Here is a 24,201-nt window from a genome sequence, read left to right as displayed (position 1 = left end):
CTCAGAAACCCGACAGCGCCATTTCGCCATATTGGCTTCCTCAACAGGGGGCATCTCCAACAGTGAGAGATGACCTCCTTCAACCTCCCCAAAACCTGTGGATAATGGCGTACAGGACAGTTGTGGGTATAATAAATGACTTTCTTCTACAGAGAGACTCTAGGGGAGAGCAGCCAAGGCTGCTTCCTCTTTGTGGGTACCAGCAAAAGCGGGGTGCCACAGGTTGGAGTAGTTGGCCCAGGAAATTCCAAAGTCATTGAAGTTCTAATTCCCTGAGAGCCAGAGAAAGGATAAGACTATATCCTTTGTATCTTGTGTATTTGCTGGAACTGTACTACATGTTAACTGTTAGTGGTTCAATGAAGTATTGCCACACTGTTACCCTCACCTTGTGTTGTATGAGTAGTATTATGCCAATGGGGAAGGAGAATGGGTGTTCAGTGGAATGAGCCCTTTTTCATGCAGCAGCATTGTGTGTCAACAACAATACTGCTCATATTTTGCACACTTTTATTTACGTATGTGACATATCAATGCCACGGCCTGTTGCTGCTGTTATTTTTATTTTTTTCCCTAGGGTCTATCATTAGGAAAGTGGTAGCTGTAAGTAGTAGCAGCACAACCACTGGTATTAGCCAACTGGACTGTATGGCAACAACTTTTCAGCTCAAAATTTTCCTCCATTGCTTCCAGCGAGCATGTTAGCGGGGAGAATGTTGAGAATGTTGTGGGCTCCTCCTTCACTGCCGTATATGTTAATCTTCTCGATTGCTGACTTTCAATTTTTTCAGTGTTAGCTTTGTTTTTTTTATGCTTTAGCAGCCAAAGCCACAGTACTCCCAGAGCTAAGGAAATTATATTTTATGAAAAAATTCTCCCAGTCAGCTTGTTAAAACAGCTTGTGTTTGGATTTTATTGAGTCAGGGACAGAGGAGATGAAATACATGACTCACCTGCCTGTGTTGCCGGTGCTATTAACAGTGGTATTGGCAGCTTTGGTGGCCGTGGCACAGCAACTGAATAATTTTTTAGAAACCACAGTTTACCATCCGTTTAACTATAGCCAAATATGTTGACATCAGTTTGACATTACTAAAGCTATGCTTTTGTTATCGAGCTTGAAAGGTGTTGGATACAGACATCACAGTCCTCATTTTTTAGGAAAATAGGAGGCTTTGAGTACTTTTGATTAATCGCAAATCAATTTGTTGTAAACTGAATTTGCTATGTAAATTCAGTGATGCTCAAAGATTCGATTTTCTAAAGTTTTGTTCATCTCTACTTCATAACAATTTTGCTGTTTGGAAAGCCGCAATAACATTTTTTCTATCATATATGTGTTCCCTTTTTTTGTGTGAAATAAAAAAAAATGATATTTTTCTTAATTTTTGTAGATTATTTTTTCTTTAATATGTGAGCTTCTTTTCTTCATTAAAATAATTTAATATCCTATGGCTTATGCACAGCTAAGAGTTTATATATTATTCACTGTCTGAGCAGTAACATTAAAAATAGCCTATTGGGTATAAATTTATACAAAGGGAAAATGAAATTGGTGCATAGTTACCATGGTGAATAAAAAACATACAGTTTATGATAGTGTTATCCTGCAAGCCAACATAATGAAATCACATAGCCTTTGCAGCTGACATTGTTAATTTTTTTAGCTCAGTGGAATAGTTGTCAGAATCACAGGAACATGTAATGTTCAATAATAATGTAAAACAAGAAGCCACAGTCAGGTCTATTTTCACACTTAATATACAGGTGTTGTGCTGCTGATTTCGAAATAGTAATTTTAGATCACCCTAACAAGTGTCAGATTCTTATGGGAACATTAATTCTGAGTTTATATTGCATGACTTTAGTAGAATGCTTATGCATAGTTTGACAAGAGCATTGATGTGAAATGGTCAATGATACCAGAATTGTGCTGATATTTACATTAACACAGTGAGCACACCAACAAGAATGAAATAACAATGTTAACTAGATGGGTATTTCCTGAAGGAACTACAGATAGTGCTTTGGAATGGTGCCCGGGCTGCCCCTGCAAGACTTTCACACTTGGGTGCCCCTCAGGCGGTCCGATTTGGTGGGTTGGGTCAATCTGGGTCTGATTTTGTGGGCGGGGTAAATCTAGGTCCGATTCGGTGGGCGGGGTCACTTTTGGTCCGATTCTGTGGGCGCGGCCACTCTGGGTCCGATTCGGTGGGCGGAGCCACTCTGGGTCCGATTTGGTGGGCGGGGCACCTTAGGGACCAATTTGGTGGGTGGGGTCACTCGGTCCGATTTGGTGGGCTGGGCACCTCAGGGTCTGATTTGGTGGGCTGGGCACCTCAGGGTCCGATTTGGTGGGTGGGGTCACTCTGGGTCCGATTTGGTGGGCGGGGTCACTCTGGGCCCGATTTGGTGGAAGGGGTCACTCTGGGTCCGATTTGGTGGAAGGGGTCACTCTGGGTCTGATTTGGTGGAAGGGGTCACTCTGGGTCCGATTTGGTGGGCGGAGCCACTCTGGGTCCGATTTGGTGGGCGGGGTCACTCTGGGTCTGATTTAGGGGGCGGGGTCACTCTGGGTCCGATTTGGTGGGCCGGGCCCCTCGGGGTCTGATTTGGTGGGCCGGGCCTCTCGGGTTCCGAATTGGTGAGCGGGGTAATCTACTATCTAATTATCTAAGGGCACTTCCGTCTTTCTGTCTCACAACACCGCTACGTCATCATCTCGTGAGACCGCAATGCACTCTTGGGACCGGAGCGCGCAACAAGCATCGGGTACCGGCCACTCCAGGTGCAACAAGCATCGTGTACCGGCCGCTCTAGGAGGTGCAACAACCATCAGATACCGGCCGCTCCAGGAGGTGAGTATGTAACTTTTTTATTTTAATTCTTTTTTTTTTTAACAGGGATATGCAGTATACTATGTGACTGGACAATATACTACGTGACTGGGCAGTATAACTACGTGGCTCTGCGCTGTATACTGCGTGGCTCTGTGCTGTATACTGCGTGGCTCTGCGCTGTATACTACGCGGCTCTGCGCTGTATACTACGCGGCTCTGCGCTGTATACTGCGTGGCTCTGCGCTGTGTACTGCGCGGCTCTGCGCTGTGTACTGCACGGCTCTGCGCTGTGTACTGCGCGGCTCTGCACTGTGTACTGCGCGTTCTGCGCTGTATACTGCGCGGCTCTGCGCTGTATACTGCGCAGCTCTGCGCAGCTCTGCGCAGCTCTGCGCTTTGTACTGCGCGGCTCTGCGCTATATACTGCGTGGCTCTTCGCTGTATACTACGCGGCTCTGCGCTGTGTACTGCGCGGCTCTGCGCTGTGTACTGCGCGTGTCCGTGCTGTGTACTGCGCGTGTCTGCGCTGTATACTGCGGGGCTCTGCACTGTATACTGCGGGGCTCTGCGCTGTATACTACGCGGCTCAGCGCTGTATACTGCGCGGCTCTGCGCTGCATACTGCGTGGCTCTACGCTGCGTACTGCGCGGCTCTGCGCTGTATACTGGGTGGCTCTGCGCTGTGTACTGCGCGGCTCTGTGCTGTGTACTGTGCGGCTCTGCACTGTGTACTGCGCGGCTCTGCGCTGTGTACTGCGCGGCTCTGCACTGTGTACTGCGCGGCTCTGCGCTTTATACTGTGCGGCTCTGCGCTCTGTACTGCGCGGCTCTGCGCTGTGTACTGCGCAGCTCTGCGCTGTATACTGCGCGGCTCTGCACTGTGTACTGCGCGGCTCTGCGCTGTGTACTGCGCGGCTCTGCGCTGTGTACTGCTCGGCTCTGCGCTGTGTACTGCGCGGCTCTGCGCTGTGTACTGCGCGGCTCTGCGCTGTGTACTGCGCGGCTCTGCGCTGTGTACTGCGCGGCTCTGCGCTGTGTACTGCACGGCTCTGCGCGGTATACTGCGCGGCTCTGCGCTTTATACTGTGCGGCTCTGCGCTCTGTACTGCACGGCTCTGCGCTGTCTACTGCGCGGCTCTGCGCTGTGTACTGCTCGGCTCTGCGCTGTGTACTGCGCGGCTCTCCGCTTTATACTGCGCGGCTCTGCGCTTTATACTGCGCGGCTTTGCGCTGTGTACTGCATGGCTCTGCGCTGTGTACTGCGCGGCTCTGCGCTGTGTACTGCACGGCTCTGCGCTTTAAACTGCGCGGCTCTGCGCTGTGTACTGCACGGCTCTGCGCTGTCTACTGCGCGGCTCTGCGCTGTGTACTGCGCGGCTCTGCGCTTTATACTGCGCGGCTCTGCGCTGTGTACTGCGCGGCTCTGCGCTGTGTACTGCACGGCTCTGCGCTTTATACTGCGCGGCTCTGCGCTGTGTACTGCACGGCTCTGCGCTGTGTACTGCGCGGCTCTGCGCTGTGTACTGCACGGCTCTGCGTTTTATACTGCGCGGCTCTGCGCTGTGTACTGCACGGCTCTGCGCTGTGTACTGCGCGGCTCTGCGCTGTGTACTGCACGGCTCTGCGCTTTATACTGCGCGGCTCTGCGCTGTGTACTGCGCGGCTCTGCGCTGTGTACTGCGCGGCTCTGCGCTGTGTACTGCGCGACTCTGCGCTTTATACTGCGCGGCTCTGCGCTGTGTACTGCGCGGCTCTGCGCTGTGTACTGCGCGGCTCTGTGCTGTGTACTGCACGGCTCTGCACTGTATACTGCGTGGCTGTGCAATATACTACGTGGACATGCATATTCTAGAATACCCGATGAGTTAGAATCGGGCCACAGTCTAATAATCATATGACTACGGATAGTGGTTTGGAATTGTGCTGTACTGTCACTTTAAGAGCTGATATTATCTGACAAAACTTGTGACCTGGTGAGCTGATGTAGATTTCATAGGAGTTGGCATAGTAACTGTGTGTGACTGCGCATATCAATGAGCTAATCAGCCAGGTGGCAGTTATTTTTAGAAATTGCCTCAGAAACCAGCCCATTATAAACGTATAGGAAAATTTCTCCATTGAAACGCATTGAAAGACTTTTTTCAAACACAAATTGCGCAAAAACTACAAATCCGATCGGCACGAAAAATACTTAGCACACCTCTTGGGGACGCTGGCTTCGAAATGACACCTCACTGGAGTCTGTGAGTTTAGCGGTTCGGGCCGCATTACGTGCGGACTGAATAATAAGAATAAGAAGAAGTTTACCACGGTGGAATAACAGTATAGTGCTTTGTTCCAAAGCACTATAATAAAAATCTTTGGCAAAAAAAAGTCCTACACGCTGAAAATGGCTACCCACAATCTATGACTAAGCAAATGTGAATTTATTATTTACGCTTCAGGATATTGTTGATAGCATTCATTCATATAGCAGTGACATTTGCATGAAGTCTATCTGGAAGTGCCCAAGGCCTATATGTGTCTAAACTAATAAACTATGGGCACATGTGTTACCGCATGGTGACTATACAGTTGGGGAAATAAGTATTTGATTCCTTGCTAATTTTGTAAGTTTGCCCACTGACAAAGACATGAACAGTCTATAATTTTAAGGGTAGATTAATTTTAACATGAGAGATAGAATATAAAAAATAAAAGCCTTAAAATCTCATTGTATTAATTATATAAATTTATTTGCATTTTGCAGTGAGAAATAAGTATTTGATCCCCTACCAACCATTAAGAGTTCTGGCTCCTACAGACCAGTTAGATGCTTCTAATCAACTTGTCACCTGCATTAAAGACAGCTGTCTTACATAGTCACCTTTAGAAAAGATTCCTGTTCACAGACTCAATTAATCAGTCAGACTTTAACTTCTACAACATGGGCAAGACCAAAGAGCTTTAAAAGAATGTCATGGACAAGATCATAGACCTGCACAAAGCTGGAATGGGCTACAAAACCATATGTAAGATGCTGGGTGAGAAGGAGACAACTGTTGGTGCAATAGTAAGAAAATGGAAGAAATACAAAATGACTGTCAATCAATATCAATCTGGGGCACCATGCAAAATATCAAAAAAGTGAGATTCAAATTCTCACAAAGTGGATATACTTCAGTCCTGTTAGTTTGTCGTATATCAGCCAGCCACTTTCTGCCACGTACATTGTGTTGTTTTATACACTGAGCCTGAGTTTTGGTTCAGTCTCCCCCCAAAAAAGTGAGATTCAAATTCTCACAAAGTGGATATACTTCAGTCCTGTTAGTTTGTTGTATATCAGCCAACCACTTTCTGCCACTTACATTGTGCTGTGTTATACACTGGGCCTGAGTTTTGGCTCAGTCTCCCCCCAAAAAAGTGGATTCAAATTCTCACAAAGTGGATATACTTCAGTCCTGTTAGTTTGTTGTATATCAGCCAGCCACTTTCTGCCACTTATATTGTGTTGTTTTATGCACAGGGCCTGAGTTTTGGTTCAGTCTCCCAAAAAAAGGGAGATTTAAATTCTCAACAAGTTTATATACACCTTCTACCTTGTTTTACAGTACCATATAACGGTTGTTATTTTGGTTAGATTTTCCAAAAAATGAGGAAGTCTGGTGGAAGAGCCCGTGGGCGGTGGTTGCCAGCTGGTACTGATGGTGGTAGTGCATCTAGTGGGAGTGGCAAAAGCACAATAGCACCTAAGGCTGGAGGTGTTGAGCCAGCGTCATCGTCTGGCTACACAAGGCCTCGAAGGCTCTCTTATCTGGGAGTAGGAAAACAGCTTTTAAAGCTGGAGCACCAGGAAAAAGTTTTTGGCTTTCCTTGCTGACTCAGCCTCTAGCTCTTTCGTCTCCTCTTCAGAAAGTTCCAAATATAAAAGCAGTGAGTCATCAGTGGATGCTCCCGGTCAGGAACAAGACGTTTCCTTGTGTCCTTCACCCAAACCAAAAGTAAAGGATGCGTCAGGCGAAACTACAGGTTACTCCATGGAGCTCTTTACACATACCGTGCCTGGGTTAGAAAGGGAAATTGTTAACTGCCCATTTCAAGATGAATCGGACATGGAGTGCACTGATGCACAGCCACAGCTAGATTATTATGCTGTTCCATTGACTCAGATCACTACATTGCCCTCACAGTGTACTGAGCCAGAAACTGACCCTGATGAGACTATGGTGCGCCGTCCCGAACGCTATAGCACCTTACACGGTGACACAGAGGAAGGTGCACATGACATTGAAGAGGAGGTGATAGATGACCCAGTTGTTGACCCAGATTGGCAGCCATTGGGGAAGAGGGTGCCGCTGCCAGTAGCTCAGAAGCGGAGGAGGATGATCCGCAGCAGCCATCTACATCGCTACAGCTGTCATCTGGCAGGCCCGTATCAGGCCAAAAACGTGTGTCAAAAACAAAAACAGTTTTAGGACAGCGTGGCCCTTCGGTGAAAGTAGCACAGCATGCAATTCCTGAAAAGATATTCCATAGTAGGAAGAGTGTAGTGAGGAAATTTTTTAACCATGATCCGTATGATCAGTCAAAAGTTATCTGTAAGAAATGCTCAAAGACCTTTAGCAGAGGGAAGAAATTTAAATACAACATGCATGCTTAGACATTTAATCAGCATGCACTTGCAAGCCTGGACTAACTACCAAACGTCACGTACCATTGGTGCACCTGCTCAGAATGAAGGTAGTCAGCAACGCTACATTGCTTCCCTCACTGTAAGCCCACCGATTAGGACACCACCAGCAGCAAATGTGGAGGTATCGTCGCAAGGCCAAAGCAGTCAGGGAATCACAAGGTTATTGGTAGGAAACACTGTATGTAGACCAACATCAAGAATACCATCACCAACCCTCTCTCAATCCGCCATGTCCACCACCACCACCACCGCTAGTTCCACCATATGCAGCTCTCCAGTCCAGTTCACCCTACAAGAGACTCTCGTTAGGAAAAGAAAGTACTCATCCTCTCATCCGCATACACAGGGTTTGAATGCCCACATTGCTATACTAATCTCGTTAGAGATGATGCCCTACCGGTTGGTTGAAAGCAAAGCTTTCAAAAACCTGATGCCTACGCAGTACCACGCTATGACCTACCCAGTCGGAACTTCTTTGCGAGAAAAAGCCATCCCAGCCCTCCACCAGCATGTCAAAGACCGCATTGTCCATGCACTGAGGCAATCAGTCAGTGGAAAGGTGCACCTCACAACAGATGCATGGACCAGTAGGCATGGCCAGGGACATTAAGTGTCCATCAAGGTGCACTGGGTTAATGTGGTGGATGCAGGGTCCACAGGGGACAGCCATAGTGGGACAGTTCTGCCTAGCCCACGGTCTAGGAAACAGTTGGCTGTAGGCGTTTGCCACCTCTCCTCCTCCACCTCCTCGTCCTCCAGAAGTGAAAGCTCATCCACAGAGCGCAGTCGCACAACCACTCCATCCGCAGCTGCCAGTGTTGCACACGAGGTGTCCCATTATCGAACAGCTAGTGGTAAGCATCAGCAGGCTGTGTTACAAATGAAGTGTTTGGGCGACAACAGAAACACTGCGGAAGTACTGGCCAAGTACTTGCAGCAACAAACTCAGTCATGGCTGGGCAGTGTACATCTTGAGGTAGGCAATGTAGTCAGTGATAACGGAAGGAATTTTATGGCTGCCATAGCCCTTTCAGAAATGAAACCCATGCTTTGCCTGGCTCACACCTTGAACCTGGTGGTGCAGTGCTTCTTCAAAAATTATCCGGAGTTACCAGCCCTGCTCCTGAAGGTGCGAAGACTTTGCTCGCACATCCGCGGTCGCCCGTACACTCCAGCCATATGCTGAACCATCAGCGATCGCTGAATCTTCCCCAGCACCACCTAATAATCGACGTTGAAACAAGGTGGAACTCCATACTGCACATGGTTCAGAGGCTGTGCGAACAGAGGCGTGCTGTAATTAATTTGTGGGAGGATACACATACACGGGCAGGCACTTGGATGGCAGACATGGAGTTGTCTGGTGTGCAGTGGTCGAAGCTACAAGACCTCTGTCAAGTTCTTCAGTGTTTTGAGGAATGCACACGATTGGTAAGTGCAGACAATGCCATCATAAGCATGAGCATCCCACTAATGCGTCTGCTGATGCAAAGTTTGACGCACATTAAGGAGCAGGCGTCTGCAGCTGAGGAGGGAAGCCTTGATGACAGTCAGCCATTGTCGGCTCAGGGAACTCTCCTGGACGAGGTGGTGGACGAAGAGGAGGAGGATGATGGGGATGAATATTTATGGGAGGAGGATGCTTCTCAGGGGGCAATAGAAACTGGTGGTGTTGAAAGGTCAGGTACGGGGTTTTTGAGGGACACAAGTGATGTTGATTTGCAAGAAAGTGCTCCTCAACCCAGCACAAGCTGTCAATTGACACCTGGAACATTGGCCCACATGGCTGAGTATGCCTTGCATATCCTAAAAAGGACCCCCGCATTATCAAATGATGACCGATGATGATTACTGGTTGGCCTGCCTCCTGATATATTACAAAATATCATGCCACATGAGAACCTTGAGCAAATATTGGCTACCAAACAAGCAACTCTTGTAGACCGTTTGGTTCAGGCATTCCCAGCACACAGCGACGGTGATGGTTCTCACACGAGCCGTAGGGGGCAACATGGCAGAGGTGTTAGAGGAGCACAAATCCAAAGTGCCGTTGGACAGAGGGGTTTTATGACCAGGTTGTGGAGTGATTTCGCAATGACTGCTGACACGACAGGTACTGCTGCATCGATTCAAAGTGACAGGAGACAGCATTTGTCCAGTATGGTTACGAACTTCTTTTCCTCCCTTATCGATATTCTCCCTCACAGGTCATTCCCCTTTGATTACTGGGCATCTAAAATAGACACCTGGCCTGAATTGGCAGAATATGCATTACAGGAGCTCGCTTGCCCTGCTGCTAGTGTGCTATCAGAAAGAGTCTTCATTGCTGCTGGTTCAATACTGACCGAAAAAAGGACACGTCTGGCTAGCAAAAATGTCGATGATCTAACCTTCATTAAAATGAACCAATCATGGATTTCAAATAATTTTGCCCCACCTTCCCCTGCTGACACGTAGCTTGCCTGAAAAATGTCTTGATTTGGGCCTCCTCTTACTGACTTCTCCAATTCCTCCATTTGCAGCTGCTGAATGTCCGCCATAGGCCATTTTTATACATCCCTAAATGGGCTGACTCCCCCCACAGGGCCGTGGTAACCACCAGGCGCAAGCACCCATGCGAGTGCCATTTGCCTGGACAGGTGGGTGGGCCCACTCTTGGGTGACAGCACTGACACAGGGTCCCTCATAGAACAATGAAGTGTCTCTGACGGTGGTGGTGCACAACCAATGTCAGACACACTGTTGTAATATGAGGGGCCCTGTGCAGTACCGCCCCCACGAGAGAGTGTTCCCCCCAGCTCGAACAGTGCTCTACCACTTGCAATACTTACCTCTCCCTGCCCCACCACTGTGTAGTCTGTGCTGTTAAATCCTTCAATGGCACTGCCAATACATAATTTGTTGAAATTATAGATGATAGTTAAAATATACAGGGGCCCTGGCCTCCATTTAGACCAGTTAATAATTTGCGCCCACTACCACTGTCTGCTACTCAGCAGAGGAGCCCACCCCTGTACCTGGCTATGCCACCTGTTTATTTATGAACAATTTTTTGGCAGACAGTTAGTCCACTTTATTTTTTGGGCCTACTAACTGTGTCTGCCACTCATTACAGTTTTCCTCCACTGAACAAAGCAATGCCGCCTGTTTAGTCCTGTTACCGATTTTGAACTGCATTTAGCCTACTTTATTATTTGGGCCTACCAACTGTGTCTGCCACTCATTACAGTTTTCCTCCACTGAACAAAGCAATGCCACCTGTTTAGTCCTGTTACCACATTTGAACTGCATTTAGCCTACTTTATTTTTGGGGCCTACTTACTGTGTCTGCCACTCATTACAGTTTTCCTCCACTGAACAAAGCAATGCTGCTTGTTTAGTCCTGTTACCACATTTGAACTGCATTTAGCCTACTTTATTATTTGGGCCTATATCTGTGTTTCCTCCTCATCCTGCCCATTGCCCTGCCACTGCTAGATGAGTCTGCTGGTACATTGACCCAGACCAGTACATTCCCCTTGCACTCTACACAGCCAGAATCTGACCCTGCTGAAAGTCAGGTTCCCCTTCCCGCATACTATACCACCTTACACGGGGACAAAGAGGAAGGTGCAGATGAAAGTGCAGGTTCATTCATCAGGTGGGGGGCATACTCATTGGCGATGTCACTGGCACAGGGCCCCTCATAGTACGCAAAAGTGTCTCTGCCAGTGGGAGGCGCCACCCACCGTCAAACACACCGCCTTACTATGAGGGGCCCTGTGCCAGTGATGTCGCCAACGAGTATGCCCCCACCTGATGAAGGAACCTGCACTTTCATCTGTATCTTCCTACAAATGAGTGGGCTACCCCTGTTTGCTCAGGATCACAGCACTTGCAAAGTTGAAATACTTACCTCTCCCTGCTCCACCGCCATGACATATTCTGCGTTTCCTGGGCCCACGAAAATCTTGAGCCAGCCCTACCCCCCCATAACCTTAGCCAAATGACCCCCCAGTTTTCAGTGCCTAACTATTATTAAAAAGTAAATTAATATTGACAAGCGTAAGTAATAAGAATTGATGTTTTTGGCATTATAATGGGCACTGTAGGTGTTTTCCTGTCCTCCACTCACTGCCGACTTTGATTCCCCATTGACTTGCATTGGGTTTCGTGTTTCAGTCGGCCCCCGACTTTTCGCAATAATCGGCCTATTTCACCCGACCCGACTTTTGACAAAGTCGGGTTTCGCGAAACTCAACTCGATCCGAAAACAGTAAAAGTCGCTCAACTCTACTCAACAGTAATCTGTGGCCACTGGATGGGAGCCCTGAGAATCGCCTTATGCCCTAGTAAGCTTGAAGTTTTGAGGCTGGACATAGGCGCTATTTTAGACTCATACATCCTTTCCTTTCAGGAAGAGTTTTCTGATAAATCAGGATCCACCAATCACAATAGTTGATGTCACAGCTGACTCTGCTCCTACTCCCTTCACAATGACCTTTGCACAAACTTATTAGATGCTTCAACATAAAAGCTATATTATCTGTTCATTGTTGCTAAAGTGCATGCAGATTTCATGAAACAATGGGCAGTTAGAGTCTAAAAAGTCCCATTGGCCAGTATGAAAAGTGGAAGTAATTTAATTTCTTATTTCTAATATTGATTGTGATATAGAAAAAGAACATTGCCAAAAGTAAAAGAAAAAAAAAATTATAGAATATATATATATATATATATAGATATATATTTTAAAAACCTGATTGAAACAATTTGTCGTTTTCTAATGATAACTCTGTTCAAGATGTTTTTGATAAATACACAAAAAATAACCAATGGAAAAAAAATTATATTTAACGACAACTAGCATTAGCACTTCAAATCGAATAGTAGCTCTACAACCAAGCAAAGATGAAATATAAAAGGCTATGGCTTTGCTTCTACACATATCTTAGAAATATAGATCATTAAACTGTGTGTTTAAAAATTGAAAAACATTTCAGTTGCGGTAATTGATATCTTTGTTCCCAGATATGTCATATAATTCTACCATTAAATGTATCCACAGTGGTTCTAACCATTCCCCTGTTAGTTTAACACTATACAAATAATGAGGTTCAGAATAAAGGTCAAAGGTCAGACAATGAGAATGTGCCTTGTAGTCTTGTTACAATGACTCATCTATATTATATGGGAGTTGAAACAGTAAACATAAAAGGTAATATCATCATCCAGACTGAAAGAAGAATGAGTACTTTTTCTTTACAGACTATAGACCTGTCATTTATTTTTTGTCTTTAACTCCCTTTTATTATTATGATTGCATATAATATATATATATATATATATATATATATATATATATATATATATATATATATATATATATATATATATATATATATATATATATATATATATATATATATATATATATATATATATATATATTACATAGGGTTATGCTGGTTACATATTCTCCAATATGAAAGAAGAATCTTAAATCCCTGGCTGAATCATTCAAACAGAAGGTTTCAAGCCAAAGACTATTAATAAAACAATTACATTTGTATCAGAACACCTGCTACAATATCAAAAAAGGAGAAAAAAAAAGCCTGTACCACTAGTGGCTCCACTAGACTTGCTCTGGAAAAATGCAAAAAAATAATCAAAGGTTTGCAGCCCATATTGACAGGATGACACATTGAAATAAATTTTCTTCTATCCATCCATCTTTATGATTTGGAAACCATCTAACTTTAAACAAAAAATGAATTAGAACAGTACATATTATTGGTCTGAAGGACCTTGTTATAGTATCAAAAAAGTATCAATTTGTTTACTAGAAAATAGAAAAAAATAGCAAAATTAATGAATTAGCAACAGATATTACAATTATTTAATTTAATTATGAATATGTACAGTATAATATAATTTATTATTATTATTATTATTATTATTATCTGCGACTACAAACTATAATTTTAATTTTGCAGGCCAATATCATTAATATAGGATTAGATTTAGTATTCATTAGAAATGAGCAGTTTCTTTAAAATTAAAAATTGTCCAAAAAGATATAATTTGTGGTGAATAAATTTGAGCAAGTTGCAAAATTGAAAACCCTTAATTGTCTGGAAAATATGTGTAGAATACTATGAGTTCTTTGTGAAGTCAATTCAACATGTTTTAAGCTATGTAATGGCATCCAATGAGTAACGTTGCTGCTTGTGAAGAGTGATATGCCATTGTGAAGGGACTTTTACATTTTGCAATGCTCCTCTGGGAAATGAAATATGCAAATTGTCTCTTCAGAGAGGAAGAGGACTCAAACTCTATTGCTACCTATTGTGAGTAGCCATCTTAACCCTTTAAATAGCCTTGTCAGGTAACTTAGGATAAAATTCAAGCCTGATTCTCAATGTGCAGACACTGTTTTGGGGTGCTGCCCCTCATCAGTGCAAAGTGTGAGATCTGGTTTAGTTGGATGAGTAAATGGATGAGGTTGGATGAGGCGTCTGACCGGGATCCAAGGGGTAACGTTTCTCCTTGTCAAGTGTGACATGCCAAGCCTGGCTTGCCATTATGAGGAGACTTTTAAGCCTTGCAATTCTCCTCTGGGGAATTAAATATGCAAATTGCCACAGAGGAAGAGGACTAGAACTTTAGTGCCAATTATTGGAAGTAGGAATCCTTTAATATTGACTCTCTAACGAGCCTTGCCACATGATCTAGAATTAAATTGTCGACATTGACTTTTAGGATTGCTACATCCAATAGGTGGCACTAAAGTTATTGTTCTCTTTGTCTCTAAAGTTGCAATATGCATATTTAAGCTGTGTTATGCAAACACATATTTTTTAATATCCAAATTACTTTCATCTATCTGGTTAGGGAAAAATGATGGTAACTAGAAGTAAACAACAGTGCATTTTATAACACACTGCAGTATCAGACTTTTCAGGCTGCCTATATTTTATAAATTATCTAACAATGATCCCCCTTGGAGGACAGAGAACATTGCCCAGCATCAATAATACTGTCTAAAACTAAAAACACAGTGGTCAGCCACAGCTGTCATGGCTGTGCATTGACTGCGTCAGGAGTAGCACCATAGAGAGTTATGATGGAGCAGACCATGGAATGCTTAGAAGTTTAGGGGCAGCATTAGCAGTTCTGGCAGCAACAGTACTGATGTATAAATTACATAATGGATATAGAGAATGATCAATCAGCGCTGGTGGCAGCAAAATAGTGTAGACTACACTCAAAAGACAGTCAGGCAGGCAAACAAAATGGTACAGCCAATTTAATAATTGCCTTCAGTTGTGAAAGTCTGCACTCATCAGTGCCTGTTTCATTTTGTCAAATATTAGGTTCTTTACGTTTATAGTGAATGCCCCGGAATGTTTTGCTGTGAGATACCCACCATCTACACTGAACACCTTCTCTGACATCATGTTGGACATGATAGTTTCCCATAGTAAACTGGGGCAGTTCTTGCTACAAGTCTTATTTTTTTACCCAGAAATCCAAGGGATCGGTGCTTAGGCTATCTGCTATCATGTTGGACATGATAGTTTCCCATAGTAAACTGGGGCAGTTCTTGCTACAAGTCTTATTTTTTTACCCAGAAATCCAAGGGATCGGTGCTTAGGCTATCTGCTTGAGAGAGATTTGATAAATTATATAACCCTTTTCCCATTGGAAAAAAAAGCTGGATCAAAAATGGCCAACTTCAAAATGGCCACCATGGTCACCACCCATCTTGTAAAGTTTCCCCCTCCCATACACTAATCTGCCACAAACAGGAAGGTGATTTCACCAACCATTCCCATTTTATTTAGGTGTATCCATATAAATGGCCCACCCTGTATTATTGGAAAAGAAGTTGTAAAATATTTGAAAAACTGAAACAAGAAAATATTTTTGCAAAAACATGAAGAGACCAAAGCTCTTTTATAAGCTATTCTCAAAAACACTTACCAGAACAACTGTTATTGCTCATAATGCCCCCACAGACATGCAAAATCAATATTGGTAATCCTTCTTATTCCCAGCATCATCTTTCAGTGAAAAGTTGTTGGAACTCCACATACATAAGGTACAAAGGTCAGTCCCATCTTTTTTGTTAGGCTAGGCTGTCTTTACTCTGTATTAGCGTCTTAACAGAAAACTTGATTCAAAGCAGTGCTTCTATAGAGCTGCTTATCTCAGCATAATGAAAGTTGCTGATTATATTTTTTTATATTGCACAAGCTATAATGGACAGAATAAACATTAGCATGGAGTGTTTGCTTCCTTTTTGTCAGGCTGTTTAATATTTTGCTTGTGTTATCACCAGTTATAATTATGTGTGCTGTTAGAGTGCTGGATGAGAACTCAGTTCTACAAATGCTGTCTACAGACTAACAAAACTACAACTAATTCACTGTGTGAGGGAGCAGGTGACTAAGATCCATTATTTATGTCCATTAACTTATAACCTTTCAGTAGTTTTGTTTTGGATGACTTAGATTTGATATAATGTGGAATAAATAAATATGTATAACACAATTGAGAAATGGTTTTAATTTCAGTGGCTTTCATGTAATAGTTGTGAAGACAGTGAGTACCATTCAATGTTTACTGCAAGCATAAAAATAAAAGTATAAAGGGACTGCTCCTGTTACTAAATAATTGTGTTTCATGTTGTCATAGTGTTATGAGAATTAGCCATCTTCTGTTAATGCTGTCAGATCTCTAACAGAGATCTTAAAAAAGGAATCACCCAAGGAACTCATAATATACTATTCTATTTGTCATAATGCAACAAGTAGAAAAATAAGCACAGTCTTATGACGTTTGTCTGCAGCAATCAGCAAAGGGTACAAATATTTCTAATATATTTTTTAGTCCCTATAATAATATTGACTGGCATTTATTATTCAATTTGTCTCACAATTATTGTATATGTATTTTTATTTACTGGTGAATATTAGCCCCTTTATGACATATGATGTAAACTTAAAAAACATATGTTGCATCCCTGGATGAGCATGCGTACCCAAATCTTTCCCCTCAAATGAAGGCTGATTTAATCAGCCATGATGTACCTCTAACAGCTGAGGGTAGAGTGGAGCTCTATTTGCAGCTGTTAACCTGCTAACCCTAGAGTGCATAACCCTGATCATTTAGGCCCAGGAGCTTACTATGTGATAGGCATTTTGGTATAACAATGCTTTTTTGGGTAAACCCCATATTTATAGATCCCGGGCCTTTTAGGTCCGTACTATGTTTATCTTGTAGTCATCAGTGTTTGTGTCTCAAGTTACTGTGTTATTGTAGTCAGGGTTGCTGGGAAGGGGGATGGATCATGCCTGTGTATTGAAAGACCTGTCAGCTGATTTGAACAGCTGAATGGTGTCCTTAACAGCTGCGGGTGAAATCGCGATCCACCCACGACTGTTAACATATTAAATGTCGCTGTCAATCTCTGACAATGGCATTTAACATGATTGCACTGGAAGCACAAAACTAATCCTGTCTATCTGCACCCGTGTTACATCATTGCAGGTCAACGATGAGTTGACATGACAACCTGGGGTCTGCAGCAGATGCCTGTGGTTGTCGTTGCCAGATTGCCATGAGCACCACCCAGCAGTTGGCGCTCTTAGCAAGTGATCATTTTAGTTACATAGAGCAGAGCTAAAGCCCTGCTCTGTGCAGCACAAGAGATCGGATGTCCCATGGAGACTATTGAAGCAAGTAAAAAGTTGAAAAAAGTTTTCTAAACTATTTAAAAATATAAAAGTTTAATCATCACCCATTTGCACCATTCAAAATAAAACAATGTAAAAAAACCACAAGTATCTGGTATCGCTGCTTTGATAATTGACTGACCTATCAATATATAAAAATAATTAATCCAATCGGTAAAAAGCATACTGAGAAAAAAAGTCAAAATGTCATAAATATTTTTTGGTCACCTCAACGTTATGTTAAAATGCAAAAATGGGTGATCAAATATTATATCAACACCAAAATGGTATCAATAAAAACAGCAGTTCGGCACACAAAAAATAAGCCCTCATCCAGCCCCGAATCCCCAAAAATAGAGACAGTATACACAATAGACACTTTTTTTGCAATTTCACCGCACTTGGATTTTTTTTCCCATTTTCCAGTACATGATATGGTAAAGCCAATGATGTATTTCAAAAGTAAAACTCATCCTGCAAAAAACAAGCCCACACAACACCATATTGACATAAAAAAATAAAAAAAGTTATGGCACAGGGAAGAAGGGGAGCAAAAAACAGAAACACAAAACAGAAAATGGGCTAAAAGTTAAGGTTAAAAGTAAAATCTATCAAAATATAAAATAAATTAAATTGATCGGTTAACGGCGTAAAGAGAGAAAAAAACATTGTATCTACCCCAAATAATATCAGTGTGAATATCATCTCATAGCAGAAAAATGAGCCCTCTCACAGTCCTATATCTCAAAAAATAAAAACGTTACGGGTCTCGGAAAATGAAGACAATAGTAATTTTTTTTTACAAATTTCTGAATTTTTTTCACCACTTAAAAAAAAAACTTAAAAACTATACATCTTTGGGATCTACACATTCGTACTAACTTGGAGAATCTGCTTTTCCGTCTCCTCACCTTCAGCGCCTCTGAGCACTTGGACTGTCTACACCGAAGTCTGTGGATTTCTGCTCACCTTGGTGATTATTACTATGATTATCTTTTCTAAAGAATTGCTCTGAAACTTTTCATTTAAGGATGATTTTTTTTATGGATAAAATAATGTTGTAATAAGGTCTTTTTTTGTTTGGGCAGTTTTTTCTTAATGATTCACATGGCAGTAGGATGGAACAATTTTATTATGGCATATATTAATGAAAGTGGAAGACAATGAAACTGGATTTGCTCAGTTTGTTGTATTCTATAGAAGTGGTGCTGTTGCTTCTAAAGCTGCAGTAAGTATTCAAATGACGATGTCAATAAATTGATGTGATTTCAGGTGCTCGCATGCACAGGCTTCCAGCTACAACCCCCCCACAATGTTATTTCAGGGCAAGAATAATATGATACCATGGCAGCTAAGGGCCTATTGAATGCCCTGACACTGCCATATTGGTACTTCTGTGAAGCTGACACAGGCTGGGCTTCACAGGAGACTGATATTTTCACTATATACTGCAATACTATTGTGGGCTGCAACTATTAATGGTACACCCCAGGTCCTGGCCAATCTGAGAAGGCCTCATGATTCAGTAGTCACGGCAGTGATAAGAAGATGCCATAAGGACCACAGATTGAACTGTGAGGAGCTTTGGGGTGGATAGGGGAATGGAAAGGTAAGAACAAGATTTTTTTATTGTCTAACCTTTTGATGGCCCTTTATGGGTCAGAAAAAATCGTGGCCAGCGGCCACCAATTTGTCAATTCTACACAAAAGTAAATTAGAAAAGAATCAGATTTTTGTAAAACTCAAGTGGAATTAAATTACACTCAAATATAATCACTTATCTTCAATAGTACTCATATTTTGTAACCTGGGACAAATCCATTTAATTTCTTTCTACAATCTTAAAAGAAAGGAATCGATGTTAAAAGGCAAAAACAATTTTGAAAATTTTTAGAAATGTTTCCACATATCCATGCACATACCTCTTTTATGGAGGAGCACACTTGCATGTCTACGTCCATTGCCATTTTCAACATAGCAGGAATAATTTCCCAAATCTACTTCTTCCACTGAGTCAAAAATTAAAGAGATCGATACCTCTTGCTCTCCAAGATGTTGCCTCAGAACTCTTTAAAAGAAAATATGAAAGAAATAGTTATCTGGAATAATGTGGAAGTAAAATCGAGATTTTACACAGCAGTAAATAATTTATGTCAATAATTGGCACTTCTCAGAGAAACTGAAAAATGGGCTTAGGAGATATAAATAACACAGGCCTACAAAAAAAAATTTTCACGAGCTGCTTTGGTTATTCTACATAATATTTATGTTTTTAAGTGCGCTGAATCCGAAAATTACCTCCGTTTTGTCATAGGACATCACGTTTTCTGACAATTTAAGTAACTATGTTAAATAAGACAATACCTCAAAATAAATGAAAATAGACTCATAAAATTAATTTTTTATTACAAATGTTTCATGAAAATCATTTTTTAACTGCAATGAGCTCACTAACACACAATAAAATCGATTCTTCTTCCTTGTGAGGCTTCTATTGGTACATTTACGCTTGTGAGTAGCATCTGGAATGTCTCTCTGAAGAGTCCAACAGTAGTCTGCCATCATTGTAATGCTCCATCTTCCCTGGTATCTACTTTCCATCTCTTTAATGTCCTGGTGGAATCGTTCACCTTGCTCTTCATTCACAGCTCCCAAATTTTCAGGAAAGTTGTCAAGGTGGGAATGGAAGAAATGCACTTTCAAAATCATCAGGAAACCTAAAGCTTGAAATGCTTTCAGGATTCGTCTGACAATTGTTTTGTAGTCAGGGTCTTTGTTATTGCCTAAAAATTTCTCTACGACCTCTTTAAATGCAAACCACCCTTCTTTTTGAGGATATTCACCACAAATGTAACTGAAACTGTCAGGCGAATTAATACACTTCCGTTGAGCCATAATGCTAATTTTGGGGAACACAATTGTTAGGGGTCGAGTTCCCTCCTCTGCACAGGGGGAATCACGGTCCATCTCCGCTGCGGTCTCCCATTCTTCTCCTGCCGCAGTGGAGCCTGCTCAGCGGAGACGTCGGTCCCAGCATCTGGCTCAGTCTGACTCTGTGCTAAGAGTTACTGCTGCCTTTCCTGCTTCTGCCATTGAAGTCGGTGCTGGGCAGCGGTGAGCAGACGCTTCTGGGTCTAAGTCCTGCTTTGCTCGTTCTGAGCATACCCAGAGTAAGATCTCTCAGTGGAGATCAAGGGTCACATGATCTGATACTGCAGCTAAGGTCATTGGCTCCTTCAGGAAGGTCCTGTAGGTGCTCACGCTCTGGTGTAGCTTCTCATTGGTCCTTCTAGGAAGGTCCTGTACGTGCTGCAGCTATTTAAGGTTCGCATGACCGCACGGCCATGCGCTAGTATTGTTCTTTGTTCAGTGCTTTGCGCCAGTGTGGTCACGAGAGTATGTGTTCAGGGACTCAGCTGAAATAAGCCCCTAGAATGCTGGCACCTCCGGCGAGGAGTTTGTGTTTGAATGTGTTCAGGGACCCGGCTGAAATAAGCCCCTAGAATACTGGCACCTCCGGCGAGGAGTTTTGTGTTCATGCGTGACCACTGACTGCTCTCTGTGTGGGCAGTTAGTCTGTGCCTCTGTGAAGCCTAACAGGGCACAGTGCTTTTCTTTCACGACTACTCGGTGAAGTAACTGAGTTAGTCCATACCGCCATATCGTGCCGCCGTTGCTAGCAGCAGGTAATCCTGCACGGTGGACCCCGGGATGCGAACGCAACAATATCAATAAAAACATCTCTATTTATTCGGTGCGTTCCGCTAGCCGTAACGATTGAATATGATGAGCTAACATGAACTGAGATGAAAAAGTGTGAACAGGCAAGAACCAAGATAAAACAATTGAATCAGGCCGGAGCATGTCAGAGACTGCTCATTCAGCTCGCAACATGTTGATGCTGGTTTCATTAGCTCACTCTGAAAGTTCTTTTCTTTGAAAGTTATATTTTTTTGGCATTGTATATCTTCAATGAATTGATGTGAATTAATTAATAGTAATTTTGACTTTCAAAACCCTAAGATACCAAAAATTGAGAAAAATATAATAAATTTGAAGAGAATTTTGCATTTTGTGGCAAATCCTGACGTCCAGGATTTTTTTCAATACTTTTTTCATTTTCAGCACACCAAAATACATGGAAATTAGATGAACATAATCAAACAGCTTTTTAGTCGCAGGCCTGTGTAATCAAACTACATGTGTAGACCTATAAATTGCATTTTATGATTTGGTTTTGGATATAAATCTTCCTTGGTTCCTGTGAGCAATTCTGAAAAATATAAATTATTGCTAGAACTTACTTTAAGTTTCAACAAATAAACTATAAAGAAATCAAAATTATACAGTTTCTCTGTCAACACTTGATGCAATTAATAAGTTCATGTATACAGAGGAATTAGGATGGATAGCTTTCAACAGAGCAAGTATTAGGCCAACAGCTATCTAAGGTATAAAGACACTGTATATGTAGTGAATGATGCTACAGCCTCATTTATTCCCATACAGTAGCTATAAACAGTAAAAGCAGGATCTTCCTTATGGAATGCTATTTAGAAAAGTCATGGTATCTGATGCCACACCTTGAATGAAGGGTAGTTGTACTGTATACGAAGTCCATGCAGTTCTTGAAAAGACAGCTCAGCGTAGGCTGGTTGCCTCCCTCTTTTAGTAGATAATAGGAACTTAAAGACGCACCCCTCCCATCAAAGTTTTTATCCTCTTGATATATTGCAATTATAATATTATATGGAACTGTATGCTTACAATTGGTCATTTTGCCATTACACCCAGTTAATTCTTCTCTTTTATCAGCTCTACATTGATACAATAATCATTCCCCTCTTCAACTCCTGATCTAACTTTTCTCTCCCCCCCTGCCAGAGACTTTGCAGTGACTCATGACTCATGCAGAAAAAGAGACTTTCTATTTCTACATAGAGCTTAGAAGGATTCAGTCAGACAGTTTAACCCCTTAATCCCATATGACGTACTATCCCGTCGAGGTGGGGTGGGCCTTAATTCCCACCGACGGGATAGTACGTCATAGCGATCGGCTGCACTCACGGGGGGAGCGCGGCCGATCGCGACCGGGTGTCAGCTGACTATCGCAGCTGACATCCGGCACTATGTGCCAGGAGTGGTCACGGACTGCCCCCGGCACATTAACCCCCGGCACACTGCGATCAAACATGATCGCAGTGTTCCGGCAGTATAGGGAAGCAACGCGCAGGGAGGGGGCTCCCTGCAGGCTTCCCTGAGACCCCCGGAGCAACGCGATGTAATTTCTTACCTCCTCCTCCCTGCAGCAGGCCTGGATCCAAGATGGCCGTGGCATCCGAGTCCTGCAGGGAGGTGGCTTCACTGCGCCTGCTCAGAGCAGGCGCCGGGAAGCCTTCAGGAGCTGTGCACGTCAGATCGCCAATCTGACACAGTGCACAGCAAAGTGTCAGATCGGCGATCTTACACTATAACAACATGCCCCCCTGGGGCAATGTTATAGTGTAAAAAAAAAAATTTCACATGTGTAAAAAAAAAAAAAACTCCAAAAAAATGCAAAAAAAAAAATATATATATTGTTCCTATAAATACATTTCTTTATCTAAATAATAAAAAAAAACTATAAAAGTGCACATATTTAGTATCGCCGCATCTGTGGCGACCCGACCTATAAAACTGTCCCACTAGTTAACCCCTTCAGTGAACACCGTAAAAAAAAAAAAAAAGACGAGGCGAAAAACAACGCTTTATTATCATACTGCCAAATAAAAAGTGGAATAACACGCGATCAAAAAAACAGATATAAATAACCATGGTACCACTGAAAATGTCATCTTGTCCCGCAAAAAATGGGCCACCATACAGCGTCATCAAAGAAAAAATAAAAAAGTTATAGTCCTCAGAATAAAGCGATGCAAAAATATTATTTTTTTCTATAAAATAGTTTTTATCGTATAAAAGCAACAAAACATAAAAAAAGATGTAAATGAGATATCGCTGTAATCGTACTGACCAAAAGAATAAAACTGCTTTATCCATTTTACCAAACGCGGAACGGCATAAACGCCTCCCCCAAAAGAAATTCATGAATAGCTGGTTTTTGGTCATTCTGCCTCACAAAAATCGGAATAAAAAGCAATCAAAAAATGTCACGTGCCCGAAAATATTACAAATAAAAACGTCAACTCATCCCGCAAAAAACAAGGCCTCACATGACTCTGTGGACCAAAATATGGAAAAATTATAGCTCTCAAAATGTGGTAACGCAAAAAATATTTTTTGCAATAAAAAGCGTCTTTCAGTGTGTGACGGCTGCCAATCATGAAAATCGGCTAAAAAACTCATTATAAAAGTAAATAAAACCCCCTTCATCACCCCTTTAGTTAGCGAAAAATTAAAAAAAATTAAAAAACGTATTTATTTCCATTTTTCCATTAGGGTTAGGGCTAGGGTTAGGGTTAGGGCTAGGGTTAGGGCTAGGGTTAGGGTTAGGGCTAGGGTTAGGGCTATGGTTAGGGTTGGGGCTAGGTTTGGAGATAAAGTTAGGGTTAGGTTTGGGGCTAAAGTTAGGGTTAGGGTTGGGGCTAAAGTTAGGGTTAGGATTGGGGTTAAAGTTAGGGATAGGGTTGGGGCTAAAGTTAGGGTTAGGGTTTGGATTACATTTACGGTTGGGATTAGGGTTGGGATTAGAGTTAGGGGTGTGTCAGTGTTAGGGGAGTGGTTAGGGTTACTGTTGGGATTAGGGTTAGGGGTGTGTTTGGATTAGGGTTTCAGGTAGAATTGGGGAGTTTCCACTGTTCAGGCACATCAGGGGCTCTCCAAATGCGACATGGCTTCCGATCTCAATTCCAGCCAATTCTGCGTTGAAAAAGTAAAACAGTGCTCCTTCCCTTCCAAGCTCTCCCGTGCACCCAAACAGGGGTCTACACCAACATATGTGGTATCAGCGTACTCGGGACAAATTGGACAA

General features: G+C 42.6%; 1 protein-coding gene across 2 annotated transcripts in view; it reads right to left on the bottom strand.

The window, feature by feature from the left end:
• The window catches only part of IL1RAPL1 (interleukin 1 receptor accessory protein like 1), a 2,314,681-nt gene that overhangs the window by 137,298 nt on the left and 2,153,182 nt on the right, over positions 1-24,201 (bottom strand). For both annotated transcript variants that reach the window (XM_077294673.1, XM_077294674.1), the window contains one exon: positions 19,154-19,299. In XM_077294673.1, the coding sequence (XP_077150788.1) occupies positions 19,154-19,299 (146 nt within the window). The remainder of the gene's footprint in view (positions 1-19,153; positions 19,300-24,201) is intronic.

Source organism: Ranitomeya variabilis, chromosome 3 (assembly GCF_051348905.1).
Source record: "Ranitomeya variabilis isolate aRanVar5 chromosome 3, aRanVar5.hap1, whole genome shotgun sequence".
Lineage (NCBI taxonomy): Eukaryota > Metazoa > Chordata > Amphibia > Anura > Dendrobatidae > Ranitomeya > Ranitomeya variabilis.
This window is presented reverse-complemented; position numbering and strand designations above follow the sequence as displayed.